Source organism: Sarcophilus harrisii, chromosome 3, assembly GCF_902635505.1.
Source record: "Sarcophilus harrisii chromosome 3, mSarHar1.11, whole genome shotgun sequence".
In the NCBI taxonomy this organism is placed as follows: Eukaryota; Metazoa; Chordata; class Mammalia; order Dasyuromorphia; family Dasyuridae; genus Sarcophilus; species Sarcophilus harrisii.
Genome location: NC_045428.1, coordinates 459,528,513 through 459,552,458, shown reverse-complemented (window position 1 = coordinate 459,552,458; position 23,946 = coordinate 459,528,513). Strand labels below are relative to the sequence as shown.

Below are 23,946 nucleotides of genomic sequence, written 5' to 3'. Positions count from 1 at the left end.
CCAGCTAAAATCCTACTTTCTACAAGAAGAGTTTCTTGATCCCCTTCATTCTAATGCCTCTATTGATTATCTCCAATTTACCTTGTATATATCTTGTTTGTACATAGCAGTATATATGTCTTCTCCCCCATTAGACTGAGAACTCTTGAGAGAGTAAGGACTGCCTTTTGTTTTGTTTTGATAATTCCAATTCATTTCAAATAGCAGGTGCTTAATAAATATTTATTGACTAACCAAATAACCAAAGATTTTCAGAAAACTAAACTTAGTTACCAGTTCACTTATTCTGGTTGGAAAACTTAAACCTCTCTAGCCTTGATGCTGCTGCAAAAGAAGCTGTACTATGGAAGGGGCCTGGGAAAAAAATCCTAACTCTAAGTAAGCCCTTGGAGGAATTTGAAGTTTGAAATGATGATAGGTACAGACAGGGAGTCATCTCCAACCAACTGTGCAACATTGCCATCCTTTTTCCCTATTTCAGGAGCTATCAATAATTCACTTTGCTCAAAAGGGCTAGGAAGCACATGATTATTCTATCCCCACACCTGTGCCAGAAGCCAGGTATAGAGGTGTTGTGATTTAGCTCTTGCCACCAAGTTGGGGAGAATCAGCTGACAAACATGTTAGCTGCTCCAAAATTATGCCTCTGCCAGAATGACTAACTGGCTCCAAGAGACATAGTCTCTAAAATCTGGGTGAGACACAAATGCAGGCTTGTTTAACTGGCCTGAGAAGACAGGCCTTGGAGCAGCACAGCAGGAGACCTGGATGAGAAGAGACAGCAGAATAGCCAACAGGACATCCTGCCAAAAACAAGGCGTCTGTAGATTGAAAGGCAGTTCATGGAAAACTGGCAGGAAACTTGAGATGTTAAGGTTCGTGATAGATTGAGGCCATATTGAAGGACAGTTTCCAAACCCCGAAACTTCATTCCCCACCCTTCTCTCTAAAGTTATCATTTTTGAGACAAACAATTTGGGGCAGGAGAACAAAGAGAAGCAGCATGGTGCATAGAAGAACTGAGTTCAAATTTTAATTGTACCATTTACTAAGTAATTTGGGGATAAAGTGTTACCCTGTTACTTCATCTGTAAAATGAGAGGGATTGAAATGATCACCAAGTTTCTAGGGACCATATAAGCTAATAAAGGGAAAAAATAAGCTACTAATGGAAAGTACTCCACACATATCCTCCCCCTCACAAAACAAATAAATAAAAACCCTGTGTTTTCTGGGCTAAGAGAGGCAGACCTTTCTGGCTTTTTTTTTTTTTTTCAAACCACAATAGTTTATTTTTTAAGAGTCTGTACAGGAACTGGCATCAGAAAAAATTATGAAAAAGGTGACATTTGTATCTGATGTGACGTTGTCATTTACTTCCTTTAGGCCTCATGTTACAGGCTCTGTTTTTCATTTGCCCTCCACAGACACATAGGTATTTGACTTAAGACATTTTCCATCTATCTTGTGGCTTGTTTTTGGCTTTTCAATCACAAATGATAAACTAACTGGGCTAATAGGTTACTGTTGCTCAGGCATTAAATTTCTCATTCTTATGGGAATGTTAAGAATTCTAGAAACAATTGGAGACCAATAAAGGAGACAGTTTGGGGACAGAAGAGGTCATTCAGTACATCTCAAATACAACACAGAGTTAGCACCAGCTAGAGCTGACTTGATTCTATGACTCAGGGAATGTATCAAAGCAGCAATCTCTTTAATGTAAATCATACCAATTTAAAAAAAACATAATTCACCTGCCAAAACTACATCTTTTAAAATATGTACAATTTCAAAAACACAATTACAACTTTTTGTTTGTTTTTAGGAAAATATAACATACTTTTCTATATGATACAAAACATGCACCTCAATGTCATTGCTTTCAAAGACAGCAACATAGGTGAAACTCAAATATAAAATTTCTCTTCTAGGCAGTACTTTAGCTTGAGTGGATTTGTGAAAAGGGATCAACCAGGATTCCATACAAAAGTCCTTACAATCTTAATACTATCAAGAAAGTAACTCATGTTGCAAGGCTTTCCAAAGACCATGATCAAAGTCATTAACTGCTATTTAGCCTGCCTCCTGCAAAGTATACAAGTCATATGCAGACAATCTGCATTAGATTCACCAGGAAATGATACAAGTGATACTTTGAGTGTTTGAGTGGAAGGAATAGTGAGGGGGAAGAATTTGGAATTAAATATGCAAACACAAAATTACAATGGACAGGAAAAAAACTCTTGGAATAAATGGCACAATATTTTCAAATCCTAATAGTACATATAAAAAAGTATACAAGGGAGAATCTAATTTTTCATAGTGTGCAAGGAATGAGCAGCAAATAAATAGGCAATAGAGCATACAGCTCTATCAACATAGGATATAGAGTAGTGCTTTCGTTAATGAAATCAAAGCCTCAGGCAAGAACAGCATGGGCCAAAGAAAACATAGGTGACAGCAAACAGCTCAATCAGATCAGATCTTTTATAAATTTTGGCCAATGATGCCAAAGAAAATAACCTCTGTATTGTATCATCTTATTTCCTGGCGAAATGGTACTAAAGTAGAAGTGAATGTAATAGGTTGCTCCCAGTTATTTTGGGAGTTGTGCAGGATTTACAGGCTCACAATGGTCCATTGGTTGGTTAGAACTCACAAGTCCTAAACATAAAGGCAATTATATATATATATATATATATTTTTTTATAAATAAAATACAATAAAAAGGACAACACTTAAAACAGTGTTATTAATAATATAAATAAAGCAGTCCATGATGAGATTGTACTAACAAGGTAGGTTCAAGCATTCTCCCCCTTGTGGGCAAATCCCATCTCCAAACTTAACTCTTTTAACGCAGTTAAATGATCCTCGGCTCATGCTAATCCACTTCTAGTTTTCTGAATCAAACTGACCCCAATGGCTGCCAACAAGCATTCACTCCACAGCCCTCTAGCAGTTCTCTAGTATCCTATTCTGACAAGATCACACCAGATTAATTTGAAAACAGGGAGCTTGTTTTCATATTCTGTGTTATAGGAGGTTGTCCCCAGCTAGGCACAAGAAGTCAAGGGGGTGCCCATCCCTAACCAAAACTAAATGAATCTGAGGACCATGAAGAATAAACCCAGCATATTGAAAACATGAACATCTGGAATGTAGAACCTATTTGTCCAGTAATATCCCCAACTGCCCTACCATGAAACTGCAATAACTATTTTCTACTGGGAATAACTCTTGCATAGTGAACAAAATCAAACAAAACATTTTCACTGGAGATTCTACCTACAAAATATATAGACATTTATAGAAATATCTATGCATTTGTATAGACAGATTTTTAATACATTACTGTTTTTAGATATGCTGTCATTTTAGAACCAGTCTTTTTCCCTTCTTATAGCATAAAACTTTGCACAACTTAATTCAACTTAGAAAACATTTAATGAGAGTCTCTGATGAAGAGAGGACACCTTCTGTTTCCCATCTCCTCTCCCCCTCCCCAAGGGATATGAAACTTTAAACTAGGAACAACATTCTACAAGAGTTTGACTCAAATTTGCTATGGAAGATGCTTATCAACAATTTTCTTCTTTCTAAATGAGGAAGAGGGAGAAATACCCCGAGGCAATAGTAACTAAGATTTATAGGCCTTGTTGCCTAAAGCTCTAGAAATCAAGGATCCTCAAACTTTTTAAATAGGGGGCCAGTTCACTGTCCCTCAGACTGTTTGAGGGCCGGACTATAGTAAAAACAAAAACTTTGTTTTGTGGGCCTTTAAATAAAGAAACTTCATAGCCCTGGGTGAGGGGGATAAACGTCCTCAGCTGCTGCATCTGGCTCTCGGTCATAGTTTGAAGACCCCTGCCTAGATGCTGGTTTATTACTAAGATGACATCTCTATAAAGAATGTGTAGGAATCAACAAATCACCTGCAACCTGACTTCTCCCACCTCAACGAATAGGGTTGGCTCCTGATGGCTACTTCTTTTCCTTTACTACTTATACCTTCTAGGCATTTGGCCATACTAAGAATTGGAAAATGTCTTCTTTTAGATAAAGTGGTATACCTTGGCCTCAATTCATGTATCAGGCTAAAGGATCTTCCTTAGAAAGGAATTACATTCCTCCCTCCCCTTCTTTAACTGTATGGTCTTTTCTCAAATCCACTTTGCAAAGTTTGGTTTTCTTTCTATCCTTTCAAAATGGTCACCATTTTTGGGGGGTGGGGGTGGGGAAGAGAAATCTTGCATCTTACTGTCTACTAAATTTAAATATTCAGAGGGTTCTTGTTCCTCCTAGTCCATTTCTGGATGCCTACCTAGAAAGTGCAACCAGACTTGTGTTCAACTATAGAAAGCAATTCAATATTCCAATATTTGAGTGATCAGCACTCTCACAGTTCATGTGTGCCAGATCTACCAGGACAAGGGGTCCCTTCATAAAACACTAAACTGTGACTGACTTTAGAGTGTCCCCAGATCTTGCTGCAAAAATATCTCATCAATTATATAGCTCTCCATTTGACAACAATATAACTGGCAGCAAACTTCAAAATACCTGTGCAATTGCCCTGGCTCTAACTGCCAACAATCAAGATTCTCTATAAATGGATTCTTCCCATAATTAAGGTTATTGGAAAATATGGGATAATTCCATTGGCTTTCAGATTCTTTTAAAACTATATAGAACAACACTGCTTTGCACTGTGAGGGAAAAGGAAATGGGGAAGGAAATTTTTCAAGGCATAAATAATATAAAAAGGCAAACATTTTAAGATACATTCAAATGACAATACTACTCCAAGAAAATAAATAATAACTTTGTTTCTGTTTTGAATTAATGTCTTTTCTGTAGTCCCTTCCCATGTCCATGTTGTGCAGTTACTGGCTTGAAGTGGGAACAAAGTCACTTGTACACATTCAGGTTTCCTGGGATTGTCGAAGGTCCCTTGAAGTATTGTCAACTGTAACATCAGCATTAGACCAAGCTGTCTTTTCACAGCTTTGTTGTCCCTTGAAAAGAGATGGCAAAATAAGGGAGCTCCAACTCAAAACGTGATTCTCCGTTTCAGAATGCAGACAGTTGTCTCCTGGAAGGCAAAGGAACTAAGAAATATGAAAAGGGAAAGTCTTCAAGGCATACTCAATAACTCAAGAGTAACAAATGAAGGGATATGAACCATAGACTATTAGGTTAAGCATGGTCATTTAAAATATTTAATCCCAATATGGCCCATCTTCTACAGCTGATCAACCCTAGTATCAAACCCACTCTTGATCTAATCTTCAGTTTCTCTATATTTACTAGTTCCTTCTCTTTTGCCTACAAACACATCCAGACCTCCCCCAATCTTAACCCTCTCCCCCACTAGATCCTATTTTATCTCTAGTAGAACTTGTAATTCACTTCCCTTGAAAAAGCTATGTACACTAAATGCCTCCATTTCTTTTCCTTTCTTCTCCAATTTAACTTCTGACTCATCATTCATCAGAAACTGCTCTCTTCAAAGTTACTGATGATAGGAGCAGCTAGGTGGTGCAGTGAATACAGCACTAGTCCTGAAGTCAGGAGGACCTGAGTTCAAATCTGGTCTCATTTACTTAATACTTCCTAGCTGTGTGACCCTGGGCAATTCACTTAACCCCAATTGCCTCAGCCAAAAAAAAAAAAAAGTTACTGATGATCTCTTAATTGCCGAATCTAATGGTCTTCTCTCACTCCTCACTGCAGTATTTGCTGCAATTGATCAGCTTCTTCTTCTAGATACTCTCTCCTCGCTAGGCGCTTCCATGATCCTCTTTTGTCTTAGTTTGTACTTTCTACCTATATAAAATTTCCTTTGTTAAATCTTATCCATAATGTGTTCATTAATTGTGGATGATGGTCTAAGATTCTATTCTTTTCCACTTCCTCTTTCTCTTATTTCATAATTTCACCAGTTCCCATGGGGGTTCAACTACCATCTCTATTCTGATGATTACCAGATCTATATATTTAGCCCTAGTCTCTCCTAAACTCCAGTCCCTCAGAGCCACTACTCATTAGACAATTTGAACAGGACTGTTCCATAGGCATCTCAAATTCAATACATTCAAAACAGAATTATTTTCCCCAAATCTTCCCAGCTCACCTTATTACTGTTTAGGCTACCACCACCCTTCCAGCCACCTACATTTGTAATTTCAGTGCCATCTTTGACTCCTCTCTCTCATTCTATATATACAACCCAATGCCAAATCCTGTTGTTTCTTTTCTTCATAAAAACTCATGTACATTATTCTTTTCTTTCTATTTACACAGACATCTTCTAAGCTAAGTCCTTCATGACTTGTTGACTGGACTACCAGTAATACCCCTAAAATGAATCTCACAAGCTCAACTCTCTTCCTATTCTAGTCTATTTTCTACACAGCTGCCAGTGGTGACCTAACGTGCACATCTGACCAAGTTAAACCACTCAAACTTGGACTCCATCTTATCTCTAATGTCAAATTAAATTCATTTGTTTGGTATTTAAAGTTCTTCACCGTCTGGACTCTTACTACTTTCTCAGTTTTCTCATACACTGCATCTTTGCAGACACCCTGCAGTCCTGCCAGGTCAGCTTCATTGCTGTCATTGCACATGAGACACTATCTTGTCTCTCTGTGCTCTCATACTGCTTTTTCCCAGGGCCTGGAATGCTCTTCCTCTTGGAATTCCAGCTCCCTGAAGCCCTAGATTCTTTCAAACATAACCTTCTGCTGAAGGGTTTCTCCTCTTTTCCACCTATTCTGCTGATATCTTATATATTCTATTTTTTTAATAATCATGTTTCCCTCTTTAAAATGTATATTTCTTAAAGACAAGGACAGATTTCTTTGTTTGCTTTGTTTTGTTTCTGCTTTATATCCAAGTGCTTGGCACATAATAGACTTAAAGAAAATGTTTGTTGAGTTATTGAATTGGTTGGGGATTAAAAAGAAATACCAATTATCTGAAGGCATAATCTCAAAAAGTCTCAAGTTAACTATCTTTAAGAAAAAATTACAGGAGCAGATACAATTCACATTATCGCCAAAATCTACCTTCTCCAGAATAGTCTTTGGTTTAAATAGCAACTATGATATATTTAAGATTATTATTTGTTATAAGATCACACCCTAACTCAATCCTCTGAGAGATATTTATGATTCTATCTCTGAAAGTATGTATACCCCAATCCAATCAAAAATTAAATTTCTGGTATATTGCTACCTATATGTTAGAATAGGCTTTATTTAGAAATCCAAAGTTTATTTCCTCAGCTCTGCTGAATTCTGCTCACCTTCTGTACAGTCTGAGTTGATTTGCTTTATGTTTTCTTGACAGCAAGGATGTTGGGTGGATGCTGGTACCACTTTGTCCTTGATGCACTCTTCAGGTAATTCACCACATTCTGGAACTGTGGAGGCGAGGCACATGGGTACCATCATGTGACTCAGGGGTTTCATCTCTAAGCTATCTGGCTGATAAGGTGCTACCATCGGGATCACAGGAAGGGAACCATTGCTGAAAGTGCCTTTGGTTTTGGTGAAACACCTAAAATGTTTAATTCAGAGTAAGCTGTTAACAGTTGTGTCCAACATGAGCTACAGCAAAGACATTTCTATGTGTAACAGTATATAAAAAGAGAAAGAGCACATGAAACTGGCAAGGGCCACAAAGATGATAACCTGGAGCTAGGGGCTCTGGGTTTGTAGTGGCTTTACCACTTACTTACCTGTATAAAATTAGGCAAATCACTTTACCTCTCTAGACCTTAGTTTCCTCATTTTGTAAAATGAGAAAGGGTTAATTATATAACCTCTGAAGTCACTTTAAATTTTAAATTTATGACACTATGAAATCAAGACATTGGCACTTTATAGTTACAGCACTGTAATTATTAGTTATAAAAACATTCATAATTTGAGACATCAGTCAAAAATCTTAGCTGAAGTCAATTACAAAAGAAGCATGATGTCAATAATCAAATGAGTCAATAATACTCCAACATTTTAAACATTTAGAACCTTTTAATAGCTTGTCACAAATGCACTCTTTGTCTCAGTTCAATAGACTCATGGTAACAAATATGAAAGATGGAAGATGTATGTTGAAGACATGATGAAAAAACTCCTTTCAATTGCTTGTTATCCTTTCTCAAAGAAGACCAAAATGACATCACAATGTTAGAGTCAAGTCAGTGTGTCCAACCGTAGCTGATTAGACCATTATGAGTTCAGAATTCTCTACCATTAACTCAGGCAAAAATAAATAGGTTGTGTGAACGCTGGGGGAGGAGGAGGGGAGAGAATTCTCTAAATTTGTACATCTCACATTTCTTTTGAGCTACTGCAATTCTTCTTTGGCTACAGAACACGGCACCTTCTTTGATGAGGGATATCATAATGGATAGTCTTGTGCCAGTGTCTCCCATACCATACAATCAATTCCAAAGTTCTTCAGAGAGATCTTAAAAGTGCCCTTATATTGCTGCTTCTGATCATGTGAGCATTTGCGTTGTGTAAATTCTCTTTTGGGCAAGCATACATTTGGAATTCAAACAAAATGGCCAGCCCCTGGAGTTGCACAATCTGCAATAGAGTTTGAATGTCTGGCATGTCAGTTTGAGAAAGGACCTCAATGTACCTCATCCTGACAGGTGATCATCATATCCTCCTATCCTCCTAAGACAATTCACATGAAAGCAATTCACTTTCCTGGCATGGCCCTGGTATACTGTCTAGATTTCACAGGCATAATAACAACAAGGTCAGCACAACAGTTTTGTAGATCTTCAGATTGAAAGGCAGTCTGATATCTCTTCTCCCTCACATTTTCCTTTGGAGCTTCCCAAATACTGAGCTAGCTCTGGCAATGTGTGTGCATCAAGCTCATTATCAATGTGTATACTTAGATAATATACTGCCAAGGTAACTGAATTTATCCATAGTATTCAAAACTTCTCTATTTGCTGTGACTGATGGTCCCACTGATTAGTGGAGCATCTATATTTTCTTGGTGTTACTTGTTAGACCAAAATTAGCACAACTGGCAGAGAATTAATCCATACTTTGTTGAATCTAAGCTTCAGAGGCTGCACTGAATGCACAGTTATCTGCAAACAAAAAAAAATCATGCACCAACTCTCCTTCCACTTTAGTTTTGGCATTTCTATCAATACCATATACACGGAAGAGGCCTTAGCCAATGGTCAAGGCCAGTGGGGTCATGAGGCCCCAAGGAACAGGGCAAATGCCTCAGATAACAAAACTAAAGAATCTGGAGAAAGATGCAACAAAAGTACACTGCCCAGGGATCATACAATGAGTTAAACTTAGAAAAAACTTGTCAATTTAATCATTTTCAGCAAAATTAATTACTGAATTTTATTAGAAGACTTCAAGTTGTCACTTCAGCACTGCCTTCCTTTTTTTCTGCTATCTTTGTCTAAGAGCTTGTGTTTGATGCTCTTGGAAATGGAGGGAGAGGCAAAGTTTGTGGGAAAATGTTTTGGTAATTTGGTTTTGATTTGTGTATGTGAGATGATAACCACACAAGATACGCTAGTGACATTGGAACCAGGGCCAGGAGGGAAGAAAAAATGAAGAATCCTCAGATTTTTTCCCCTCCAACATGTCACTGCAGCATATGAAAAATAAGAAGTGAATCTGGGCAAATGAGATTAGATCTTTTCTATTAGTTCAGATTATGAGATCAGCAAATGGGAAATATGGAGAGATTCCTAAACCTGAAAAACAAAGGAGATATCTGTCAATAGGCCAGGTTCTTAATTAAAAATTCCAAATTTAATTCAAGCTAAAAAACACTCGCCACATGTTTAATAGAATCCTGGAACTCAGGCAAGTTGTCTGACATACAAAAATTTTGTCAGGCACTTATATATATAGAACAAAATTTTAGTCCAATAGGATGGCTGCAATTTTAATTTCTGAATATTACACAATAAAAATCCAGACCAGATTTAGAAGTGACCTGAGAGCTTGAAGCTAACCTCAACATATACTTACAGTATCCTCATCTTAAGATGAAAAGCTGGCAAACAAATAAATTGTTTTCCAAAAACCAGTTGAGTAGTCTGTATTTATTGTTCTTTTCCAAATATCTACTCCTTTTTCTGATTTCACTCTGTCAGTGTTCCCACTCAGGTTCTATACCTTCTATCTCCCTTACTTCTCCTATTTAATCAGTAAAAGAATCTTGTTGCTCCTTCCTCCATACATTATTTGAACACATCCACTTAAGCTTCACTATCATCTCCTTGTGTTTTTCTTCCCTCCCTACTGCTTCCAAACCACCCACCACAATGTTGTAGGCTAAAGCTTGGAGGCAAACTGAAAAGAACCCTGGGCTTGAAGTCAGAAAGTTCTGAAATCAAACCCAGCCTCAGGTACTACTTGTGCTACTCTGGGAAAGTCATGTCACCTGTCTGCCACAAGTCTTTCCCAACTCCAGTCCATTCTCCACTCTCAATATCATTCAATAAACTCCAACTGGCTCCCTATTATCTCTTGGTCATATAAAATCTTCTGCTTGGCATTCAAAACTCTTCTTATCCTGACCTCTCCTACCTTTTAAGTTTCTTTACACTTATCTTCCTTCTATTCTCTGCCCACATATTCTGCAATGATATTGGCTTGCTGTTTGTTCCCATTAAGAAATGTTAAGGGGTCCCTGAACTTATCTTTTGAGTTGTCCTATTTTTCAGAAACACTAGACTTAAAAGTATGCAAGAGATTATGAATATGTTAAGGATGAAGCATTCCCCTAAGCTGACATAATTTGTTGTTTGAACCCCCAACTAGACTCCCTGTGTTTCTTTAAGAATTAAGCTAGGTGTCAGTCTACACTAGACTGGTAAACTGCTTGTGCAGCTGGGATCTTTGTAGGCAGGCAGACCATCATATCTTCATAGTCTAGTAGTTTCCAAGGAAGAAGAATGTTGCTTTTGCCATGTTATTTATTCATTATTTCTCCTCCTCTGCCACTCCCATTTAGATAAAGATTTCTATTTCTCCTCTTCTCTTTGTCACAATTTCATAAATATACAAACTTCTGTTTGCATTGTGAAGTCTTTCCACTGGCTTAGAGTTCCACATGCATGTTCATTTCTCTTGTAATCTAGGTGCAATGTAACATCTTATGGATATGTGAGGGTTTTTTTCCCCCAACATTACTTTCAAAAGACACTCATCTCCTGACTCCAGGCATTTTCATTGGCTATCCCTCATGACTAGAATTCCCTCTCTTCTATTTCCCTGACTTTAAGTTCTAAATAAAAATCCCATCTTCTATAAGAAGCTTTTCTTGATTCCTCTTAATGTTAGCACTTTCCCTATGTTGATTATCTTCAATCTATTTTGCATACATAAATTTCAGAGATAGTTGTTTATATGTTGTTTCTCTCCTTAGACTATGAGCTCCTTAAGACCAGAGACAATTTTTTTTGCTGTATTACATACCATGTATATGGTTTAATACACAAAAATTTGATAAAGAGGAAAAGATTTGGAAAAATTTCACAGCCATCTATTTCTATGGGTGACTGATATGATCTTCTGCCTACATTATTGACATATAAACTGACCATAAGACTTCCAGATCAGTAAGCTGACATTTCTGTTTTGAGGTAGTAAATAAGGCATTGAACAATATGCAGTCAAGGGATCTGGGATCTAGCCCAGGTTCTGATACTAACTAGCTATGCAATTCTGGACAAACTACTTGATCTTTCTTGCTATTTCCTCAACTATATATTCTAAAAGCAATGAAAAGAAAAAGAATGTAAAAGATTGACTCTTTGGTAAAAGTAAACTATATCAAATATCAACATCATAGGCACTACCAGTAAAATATTAAGAGGAAATGAGCTAATAGGGAAAAAAAAAAAAAAAAAAAAAGATCAGCTACTATTTGCACCAGCTCAAAATGAAAGCATGGGTGAATACTTTGCTAAACCCTCCTCTTAAAAAAGGGACTTCTAGCTATATAGAGTAGGGTCTTATAACACTGTATGTTTGGAAAATGGAATTTACCATACATTTCCAACAAAGAATTCAAATCAAGGAATGAAGATAATTGTAGATGTCCTGAAATGGAATGGGATAAAAAAGGAGGTAAACATGATAAATTCAGACCTTGGGTCTTCACTAGACTAGATGATTTTTCCCCTTATAAATATATGAAACTAGATTATTAGGTCGATGGAATAATACTATTTAAATTATGTCCTGGCACAGCCATGGTGAAAATTATTAATGGAGACAAACAGATGGCATAGGACTAATTTTATTTTCTTTTATGATAAAGTTATTAGACTGACAAATCAGGAAATGATGTAGGCAAGACGGAGAGACATGGCCTAGATGACACAGAGTCTGATAGTTTCAGAATTGGTTGAATATCTGGATTCAAGTAAACATTAATAGCTGGATGTCAAATTGGAAGGAATCTGCAGTTGACTGTCTCAAAGACAGTCACCCTATGCTATTTATGATTCTATATATAACTTGGTGCTCAATGAGTATAGCCTGGCAAACTAATTTTAGCTACAAGTATATCAACTAAAGAGTACTTACACTTGGAATTATCAGTATGAATCTTCTGACTAAAGAATAATATGATATGACAATGGTATTAAAATCAAATAGAAATTGTGCCATTAAACTGTACAATGATTAATGTGAGCCACATATTGACTTAGAAAATCATGTTAACATCACTTATGTTTTACTGTATTTTTTTATTTTGTTAAATATTCCCAATTATGTTTTAATTTTGTTCTAGCCATATTCAGAATTATTGTGCTGTGTGTTTTACACCTTTGCTGTATCATAACCCTCCAAAATTATGAATCACTAGCACAGATGGAGGACAAACATAGAATTTATAGTCAACATGTTGATTGCTAAGTCAGGATTCCAAAATCAGCTATAGATGAGAATGCTGGATCAGATCTAATAAGATTAAGTTTAATACAGACAAATGAAAAGTCTGACAAATTATAAACTTTTTGCAAGTACAAAAAAGAGAGAGCTGTGGTTAGGGAACAGTCCACCTGCAAAGACAGCTGGTAGTTTTCAGTTCTAGATACCAGATTTTAGAGAGGATATTTATAAGTTTGACAATGTTCTAGGAAAGTCATTCAGGATTGAGACGATCTTTATGAGAATATATGGAAGGAAATGGAGCTATTAACCAGGAGAAGAAACAGTGAGGTAGAGGTTGAAGGGATATGACAAGGTATTTTAAGAGCTATGATCAATGTCAGTCAACAATTATTAAATATGTCCTTGGTATCTATATACCAGGATACAAAAAGAGGCAAGGGATGGTAGAACTAGAAGAACTAAACTTATTCCACTTAGTTGCAGAAGGCAGAATTTGGAGAAGTGGGTGGAAGCTGCAAAAAAAAAAAAAGCAGCTTTAGTCTTCATATATGAAAAACTTTCTGAAAAATTAGTGTTTTGTCAAGTGCTAAAGAAACAATGAATTACTGTGCTTCTGCAACACTATTTCTTGTTTCTTTTCAAATGAGGAAACATGAAGACATAGAAAGGTACTAGGAAGACATGAATCTAAACTGCAACAAAATTATCTATTATAAAAGGAAGTTTTAATTAAGTAAAGAAAGTATATCTGCCACAATTTCAAAGATATCTGGGAAATCAGTATAGCCATCTGAAAAAGTAAATATTTAGATTAAACAATAACTTTTTGAAGGTTCTACCATTAATGGATGATCAAATTTTTGATATTTCAACAGAAAAACAAGAACTTACCTAACAATGGGATGCCTTTAGTCTTTCCAATTGATTCTTGCATTAAAATCAAAGGACCAAATTGGAGACTTAAAAATGAATTGCAAGGACAGCCTTGCAAAATTACACGTTTACTTGTAAAATATTTTAGTCAGGTAATAAAGGTGAAGTTTAACTGTCTAGAACTAAAAAGGTCTGGACAGGCCTTGAAAACTCTACAATGCATGAAAAATATTTTATAAAGTAGTCAGTTGTTTATATGTAATAAATGATTAAAAATAATATACAGAAATTTTATATGAAATTATCTATATATGTGGCATCAGTGCAATCAAGTACAACTTGAATTATGGTACAGTTTCTTATGTTATAACTGTTTTCCAAACCTTGGGAACAAGTGTATTGCTCCTTTGAATAATAGAAGATTTTCAAATATTTTCTCTGGAAAACTTGATTCAGATATTTCAAATAACTTCAACTCAATTTTCAACATATACAACAACTTCAAAATCATTCAGTTTTCTGAGCTGTAAACATATAGGCACTCAAATAAATATTAATTTACTTGAATAATATGAATCAAACGGAGTTCCTTACAAATTCAATTTCAATTGTGTCAATGTATCAGAACAAAATGATGATATTTATAGGTCACACACTAGATAAAGACACAGAAGAATTTAATTTACTAAAGGAACAAAAATATTATGTCTGGAATATATATGGTTAAATTAAGTGCAGCATGAGACAATAATCCTTTTATTGATATGGATTCCAAACAATTGCCTAAAAGAGTTCTTATTTTCTGAGAAGGATCATATAATAACCAAAATATTACACTTAAGACAACCTGAAAGAACCAAATTAATAAGTGGTATAAGAATGAATTGCACACATATTCTGCATAATATGTCATATCTGGGTTCAAAGTTATTCCCACAGCAAACATCTACAAAATACATCTGAATTTTTTGGGTTGGTGTCCAGTTAGTCACTGGACTAAAAATAATACACAGTAAAGGGGAAGTCTGGTTTACTAATTGAAGGTAGGAAAATGACTTAAGGTTTATGTGGGCTTCTTGCTAAAAATGCTCCCCATCCCATCCTCTGAACAGAATGTTTTGTGTTATTCACTGTGAGGATTATGAACTAGGCAATTAGAGAATCTACATGAGGCACTCTGGTACTTGCTCAAGTATATTAGATATCTCAAAAGACTACACTTATACTTTTAAATCTCTTCTGAATTGGGTACCATGGTTGAAAATACCTGCAAATAGACGACATTATTACGCATATACAGTATAAAATTTATCCATGATATCTTTCTTTCAAATGACAAATTCCTTTCAGGGTATGGACCATGCATCTTTCTAAGCCCTTGACACTCAATAAAATACTCTGTATATTTGTTACTTATTTATTGAGTATATTCTCAATTCTTTATTTCAAACTGTATATCATGGAAATATCTTAATTCCACACATCTAAAACTGAACTAATTATCTTTTCCCCCAAACACTCTTCTTCCAAACTTCCCTATACCTCTTGAAGACTCCTCATCCTTCCAGTGTCTCAAGTTCATAATCTCAACATTATTCTTTATTCTTCACATTTCTACACTCTACATATGCCATCACTTGCCAAATCTTGCTGTTCCCACCTCCATATCATTTCTTTCACACAATTCTTCTCCCTACTCACCCAACTACTAACTTAGTTCAGGTTCTTATCAGCTCTCATCTAGATTTATTACAGTAGCCTGCAAAATAGCCTCCCTGCCTTAAGTTTTTTCTCTTCAAGTTCATCTTACACACTGCAAAGTCTTAGATAAATAGATTTAGCATGTATAAAAAGCTTATACTGTTATATGCCATACATATATATATATATATATATATATATATATATACACATATATATAAATTACAAATGAAGGAATTCACCATACAAAAGACAGATGAAACATAAAAGTCGAGGAAAGGCACCTACATGAGAATCATGTCCTACATGGGCATAAAAGTCCAGTCTAGGCATTTTATCAAACAGAGACTCCCTATGGGGACTTGCCAATTGAAGGAGGGGGCTGCAAGGATACAGGTATCTCTAGGGTGAGATAGGAGGGAGGGAGGGAGGGAGAAAAGTAGTTGTAGTAGTTGTAGTAAGGGTAGAAAAATTTAAGAGTCAAAAATAGTGCCAGGAGAGAAATGAATCAGAAGTGCAGAACTTTTCTATTCCATAAATTCCAGTGGCTTTCTAGGATACTCCTCTATTTAGTTTATAGGCCCTATATAACCTGAATCTATCTTTAGTGGACATTCCTTCCCTTCTTGTGCACTGTGACCCAGTCAAACTGATCTGATCTCTCTCACTCACAATCTTCTACTCTCTGTCTTTGTGACTCACTAATCTCTCATTCCTAGAACACATTCTCTTTTTCCCTGAATCTTATAGAATCCCTCTTTTCCTTTAAGATGCACCACAGATACAATCTTCCACATGAAGCCTTTCCTGATTCCCTCAAATGCCTCACAAACTACCTTGTATTTAACTATTTCTCATATACACACACATTTTTATGTATACATAAACATACATTTATTCATGAATGTGTTGATTGATTATATTTATGATATATATATATATATATATATATATATATAAAATGTATATGCACACACATTTTTATACATAGTTTTTTCCCCTCATTCAAATGTAAGCTCCCTGAAAGTAGGAATTATTTCATTCTTTGTATTTGAATTCCCACTGTCAAGCACATAGCTTTACACAATGTAGGCACTTGGTAAATGTTGACTGATTAGGTAGCTTTGCTCTTCTTTTCCCTATAGATGTTATATGAAAACTGTTATATAAGTCAGTTGAAATCAACAAGCATTTCAACAAATAAGCATTTATTTACATACATATTACATATCAGATATTATGCTAGGTATTGAAGATGTAAATGCAAAAGTTGAGAAAATTCCTGATTTCAGGAAATTTACATTCTACTGGGAAAATATACTATCTTCACACATAAGAATATCGAGTATATTTACAAAAAAAACAGTGATGGGGCAGAGAGAACATGAACCTGTTGAAGAAAGAAAGATCTAGTGAAGGAAATGGTACTTGATCTATAAAACAAAGGTATTTGAGTAGACATCAACATGTTAAGCTCAAGTCCCTAAGTTAGATTTTGGGAATGGAAAAAGACAGGGAGCCAAGTATTGAACTTGACTCTCAAAATGATTTTCTAAAGTATAGGTCTAACCTTGTTATGCTCTTACATAATAAACTTCAGTGACTTTCTATCACCTTCGGGATAAATTGAGTTTATATTTTATTCTCTTTTACATACTCTTTGATCCAATGACACTACCCTTCTTGCTGTTCTTTGAACAAGATACTCTATATCCAATTCCAAGCATTTCATTGGCTGCTTCTCATACAGGAATGCTCTCCTTCATCTTTGTCTACCCATTTAGCTTAATTCTAGTGATTCTGCTTTGTTGATTATTTTCTCTGTTGATTATTATTCTCCGTGTAACTTTTGCCTTTCTTTGTATCCCCAGTGCTTAGCATACTAACACAAAGAAGATATTAAATAAATGTTTATCAACTGACTCACTGATATGTGTGTTCTTTAAATATGCCCAGTCCAATGAGACAATGACTTTTTTTAGGTTGTCATTACAGAGAAATTTGAAGATCATTTCTTGTTGATGTTTTCCAAGACTATCTTCTTTCAAGTCTGTTTACACTTCATTTTTATATCACAGCAGCATAATGCTGCTTGCTTTTTCTCAGATGAATTCTATACATTTTTCCAGGCTGATCTTTGCTTGGTCATTTTCTATACCATTCTAATCATTGTAGGAAGTCTGATGTAATTTCTTCCTCCTTCCTGATGGGAGCTCCCAATTCAGTTATCATCTGTGAATTTCATTAGTGTCTTGTTTACTCTCGCTTCCAGATTATCAAGGATGATGTTAAATGGGACCAGATCCAGCATCAATCCCAGGAACTCAACCTTTATGTAGCTGAAAACTAAAACTTAGTTTACGTGTCCTAGATACTTTTATTACCTTCCAGGATAAGGGATAGGTAAAGAGGAAGGTGGGAAGAGTATAAAAAAAGAGTTGACTGGAGGAGGCATCAGACTTAAAAAAAAAAAAAAAGAACAAGCTCTGATTAATTCTTATGTTGCCAAAAAAACAACAACAACAAAAAGAATTTTAAAAGAATGAAAAGAACATATTCAAAAAAGATTATTTATTCAATCCATGGCTCCTGTTTGAGTAATAGCTACTTGCAAAGATATATTTATACTGATTGTGCAGCCGTGTCATTGCACATTACTCTTAGGAATTTATTTTTATGTATTAATACTAAACAGAACTATCCCTTAAAGATAAGCCACATCTGTGGTACTGACTAAATCTACTTTTAAACATAATTCCCTTATACTTCATCAGACAAGAGTACTGTCCCTTTTTACCTTGCCCTAAATTTCCAACATTCAAGTTAGAATGATAACTTAAAACAAAGATGATGTTTTCATTCCTGCTGCCTGTTGAAATCAAGGGATTCAGAAGAGAAGGCAATTTGGGAAGAGAATAACTAGTTAAGAAAATGATGTATATTAAAAAAAAAAGATTTGTTTTTCTGGAACACAAGTTAAAATATGAAAATTACAGATTCTTGACCAGAGATGCAGTACACAAAACAAATATAAAAGGTAATAATGTTTTTTTGCTTCAAGTCTTGCAAAATAATCAAAAGAATTGTAAAATGAAAAGGAAGATGGAAAAAACCCTGCTTTTTATCAATCAAAGGAAAATCTTTATTGCCTACTATGTGAGAGGCACTATGCTAGTTAAAGACATAAATAAAAATCTAGTTATCAAGAAACTTATGTGTACCCATCCATACAGAAAAAAAAAAAGACAAAATAATTTGGGAGAGGAGGCATTCATCATCAGGTAGAGGATCAAGAAAGGCTTAATGTAAGATGCAGTATTTGAATTGACCTTTAAAGGAAACTACAGATTCTAAAGGGTAGAGGAGAGAAAGAACATTTCAAATATGGAGATAGAATATCTTAAGTGAATAATGGCAAGAAAGCCAGTATGGTTGGACCAGAAAATAAATGAAGGTGCGGAACATATAAAAAAGCTGAAAATGTATAATGAATAAGAAGGACTTTAAATGTCAAGCAGACATGCTTGTATTTGTCCATAAGGGAAATAAGGAGCCACTGGAGTTTACAGAGCAAGGGAAAAGAGCAAGAGCATAGTTAGACATTTATACATTAGCTCAGGATATCACTCTTGACAAAGTGTGAAGGATGGATTAGAGAAAAGAGAAACTATAAGAAAGGAGACCAAATAAGAAGGTCTTATACTAATCCAAAGAAGAGGTGATGAATCCTGAGCTTAGGTGATCAAGTAGAGAAGTAGCAACAGGGACAGTTGTGAGGAACATAGAGATAGAATCCATAAGATTGGGTAGCTGATTGGAAATGACAGGAGAGTAAGAAGTGAGGAGTCCAAGATGACTCCAAGATGGTATCTTCAACATTAAAAAGAAGGATAGATTTCTCTCATAAGATAACAAATTTGATGTTCAACATATGAAATTCTGAGCTGCCTATAGGAAACTAGTATGAAATTATCAATAGGTAATAGGGTATCCCTATATTTATGCACACCTGCATTTTTGATTTCCTTCACAAGCTAATTGTACAATATTTCAGAGTCTGATTCTTTTTCTACAGCAAAATAACGTTTTGGTCAGGTATACTTATTGTGTATCTAATTTATATTTTAATATATTTAACATCTACTGGTCATCCTGCCATCTAGGGGAAGGGGGGGGGGTAAGAGGTGAAAAATTGGAACAAGAGGTTTGGCAATTGTTAATGCTGTAAAGTTACCCATGTATATATCCTGTAAATAAAAGGCTATTAAAATAATAATAATAATAATAATAAATAGGTAATAGGGTAATGAAGAACTGGAACTCAGTAAAGAATTTAGGACTAGCTATAGAGATCTGGGGAACAGGTATGCTAAAATGATAACACAATTGATTAGAAAAATGCAAATTAAGGTAACTCTGAGGTACTACTTCAAACCTCTCAGATTGGCTAAGATGATATGAAAAGATAGTGATAAATACTAGAGGGGATATGGGAAAACTGGAACACTAATACATTGGTGATGGAGTTGTGAAGTGATCCAATCATTCTGGAGAGCAATTTGGAACTATGCTCAAAGGGCTATCAAACTGTGCATACCCTTTGATCCAGCAGTTTCTTTACTGGGTCTGAATCCCAAAGAGATCATAAAAAAAGAGAAAAGGACCCACATGTGTTATGTCACAGAACCCACCTGACAGGGACTGCTAGAGATTCAACCCAAACCTGCAGAATCTCCTCTTGTGAGAGGATGATACAAGGAGGCTGAGAGGCCATTACTGTTCTCTGGCCTCGCTGACTGAGAGACCATTGTGTTATCTGACCTCTCTCCTCTTCCCTCTGCCTCCAATTTATCTCATTCCCAGTCTGCAACATATGTGTCAGCAAAGGCAAAAATGTTTGTAGCAGCCCTTTCTGTAGTGGCAAAGAACTGGAACCTGAGTGGATACCCATCAGTTGGGGAATGGTTGAGTAAGTTATGGCATATGGATGTAATGGGAATATTATTGTTTTATAGGAAATAATCAGCAGGATGATTTCAAAAAGGCCTGGAGAGATTTACATGAAATAATACTAAGTAAAGTTGAGTGGAATCAAAAGAACACTGTACACAGCAACAACAAGATTATGTGATGATAAACACTGACAGACTTGGCTCTTTTCAACAATAAGGTAATTCAAACCAATTCCAATAGATTTATGATGGAAAGAGCCATCTGCATTCAGAAAGAAGACTGTGAGGACTGAATGTAGATCACAATATAGTGTTTTCACCATTTTTGTTTGTTGTTGTTTGCTTGCTTGTTTTTTTCCCTCTCATTTTTTTATCTGATTTTTATTGTGCAGCATGATAAATGTGGAAATATGTTTAGAAGAACTGCACATGTTTAACCTATATTGGATTATTTGCTGTCTAGGGGAGGTTGAAGATGGAAAGGGAGGGAAAAAACACGAACATAAAGTTTTGCAAAGGTGAATGTTGAAAACTATCTTTTTGAAAACAATAATAAATGAAAAAAATTTAAAAGAAATGATAAAGTACAACCAAAGAAGCTAAAATAAAAATACATACGCAGTTAGGAGGTATGATATTGATGGTGATCCAATAACAAAACTGAAAAGAAATAATCAAATAGAGAACCAAGAAAAGGTGCTGTTACACAAACCCAGGGGGAAGGAATTATCAGGTGGAAAGAGTGGTCAACATCATCAAAGTAAGGTCAATAAATATGAGGATTAAGTAAAGGACACTGAATATGGCAATTAGGAGATCATCTGGAGAGAGAGAGAGCAGTGTCAGTTGAAAAATGAGATCAAACCAAGAGGCAATCTGAGAGGCAGGAGAAAATCCAAGAGAAATCAGTTTCTGAAGTCAAGAGAAAAGAATCCAGAAGGAAATGGTCAATAGTATAAATATCTGCAGAAAAGCTGAAAAGAAGAGGATTAAAAAAAGATCACCTATTTACAAATGGTAAGATAATGCCCCATCTTCAGATGCACCAAGTAAGACAGTAATCACATCCCAAATTAAAATTAATAAAAGGCAAGAAGGTAGCTATAAAATGGTTTTAAAATAAATTCACTGTTTTAATTTTTTTTTCTTCTTACACAGTCACTAAGTAAGATGAATAAACTACCATTTGCACAAGATCATAAAGTTAGGAGGCACAGGGGATAGAACATGGGACCTGGAGTCAGGAAGATAAAAATTCTCTGTATGCATCAGTTTCCTCAACTGTAAAATGCAGATAATAAGAGCACATACTACTCAAGGTTGTTGTAAGGCTCAAATGAGAACTGTAAAGTGCTTGGCTCAGTACCTGGTATATAGTAGGCACCATATAAATACTAGTTACTACTATAACTATTATAACACATTCCTAATTGTCCAATGCTATTCAAACTTAGAACAATGATAAAGCTGGAAACAGGATTAGAGAAAATATGACTTGTCACAATTCTACACAACATTATTACAGATTTAAATGACAGAGCTTTCAAAGATTTAAATATGGAACAAGTATGTCAAAGAATGCAAAACAAAATAGAAAGACGAATCTTGGCAATATAAAAAATAAGTATCTACACTAATGGCAAGGGGTACGCATAGTGGATAGTGCACTGGGCCTGGAGTCAAGAAGAACTGAATTCAAATGCAGTCTCAGACATCTAACTAGTAAATGTATATGAAACTGGGCAAGGCCCTTAACCCTGTTTTCCTCAGTTTCCGCATCTACAAAATAAGCTAGAGAAGGTATTGCCAAATCACTCCAGTACCATTACCAGAAAAACCCCAAATGGATCACATAGAATCAGACACAACTGAAATGACTAAACAACACTAATGATCACAGGTTATCATAAAATTATAACCCATAAAGCTTCCTTGGTATGAAATGCTCTAATCTTTACTCTCAAAATGTACTAATAATTATATTAAATTATTTTTAAAGAAAAGAATATAATTTAATATTTTTGTAATTTGCAGAAAAATCTTTTTATATCTGCAAAACATTCTGGAAATACAGGAAGGACAGACAATGAGGCACAGTTAAAGAAGCATTGGACTTTTAACCAGAAGAAACTTCACCATTGCAGTACCTCAAAAAGTTTCCATCATCAAAGGAAAATAAGCTAGACTCTACATTCATACTTATGTATACACATTTGCACTTACTTACCTGTTGTTGTTTCTACAATTACGGCAGTTAACACACTCCAAAGGGTCAGTCTGGGGCAGTGCTGTATACATTCCACCGCTCTTGGTAAGGAAGTCAGTTGAAGGAAAGAGGAATGAAAAAAGAAGATAATGAGTCATTAACTCAACTTTATCTACAAAACAGGTCTATGATAATATAATATCATAAGACAGATTTCAAGAGTGACACTCGGTAATTACACAAAAAAATCTCCTTCACTGCTGAGATTTTATAAAGTGGTATTCTTTTATATAATACTAAAATAGTATTCCACAACTAAATGGAGTATTTTCTCAAGTATTTTATACTTGTAAAAAAGTAAATAAGTACAAGGTAGAATATGATCATCTCTTTTCTTTGTTTTGAATCAAATGTGGCCAAAATACATTTAATAATCACTTTCTATACTTGTACTTTTCAAACATATATGAAAGAATTTCATGTGATCTCAGTTGGGAGAGATTGGATATAAAAGTATGTTGTTCACGTGATGTCACAAGATAAAATCTATCATCATTTTCCTATAATTATTATGATTAGTTTGGCTCCTCTGACTATAAGAGTTTTGAAATACATTATGTTTTTCCAGATGGAGGAGATTACTAGCCAGCAATGATTTGAAGGAGAGTGTAATATTCTGGTGTTGCTTTTGGCAGAAACTGCCCAGCAATTAAGCAAAACAACCAGATTCACACATACCTCATTGTGAAATACTTACTTTGCATTCATGATGACAAGAGTGGGAAATGCTTCTAAGAGGTGGACTAAGCTTAGAGTTAGAATTCTACTTTGTGATGAAAAAGTCAAACTGACAATGATAAAACAAGTGGAAGAGGCTGAACTACACTTTACCCAAATCAACTCTTGAAGATTGGGGAAAGTTCAAGAACAATACTTTTCAATTCTAGTTGCCTGAGAAATGTCATGGTTGAAGTAGAATATAAGGCCTCAAATTTCTCTCAGAGGCACATGGCTTCTAAATCAATTAGAAGCAGGAATTACTTTTTTCAAATGTAGGAGAAAATATGTTCTTTTCAGATTGCCTATGTAAATTTATAAGAGCTTCAGAAAATGAAATTAACCATTTATATTATTATAGCTGCTAAATTTTAAAAACAATATAATACTCATGAAGTCAGCATTAATTTATAAATACATGTGTGTAATATGTATCTGTATGTGTAAATTCTCCTTCAAATCTGAAGAAATATTTACAAAATAAAGGGAAAAAATCTCAACAAAAACTAAAAAG

The 23,946-nt window shown here is 35.2% G+C and overlaps 1 protein-coding gene across 5 annotated transcripts in view; it reads right to left on the bottom strand.

Moving 5' to 3' along the window:
* Window positions 1–3,797: 3,797 nt before the first annotated feature.
* CDON (cell adhesion associated, oncogene regulated) overlaps window positions 3,798–23,946 on the bottom strand; it is a 105,966-nt gene continuing 85,817 nt past the window's right edge. For all 5 annotated transcript variants that reach the window (XM_031960932.1, XM_031960928.1, XM_003764393.4 and 2 more), the window contains 3 exons: window positions 22,677–22,756; window positions 7,316–7,569; window positions 3,798–5,098 (listed from right to left, as the gene is read on the bottom strand). In XM_031960932.1, the coding sequence (XP_031816792.1) occupies window positions 4,929–5,098; window positions 7,316–7,569; window positions 22,677–22,756 (504 nt within the window). In that variant the 3' untranslated portion in view covers window positions 3,798–4,928. The remainder of the gene's footprint in view (window positions 5,099–7,315; window positions 7,570–22,676; window positions 22,757–23,946) is intronic.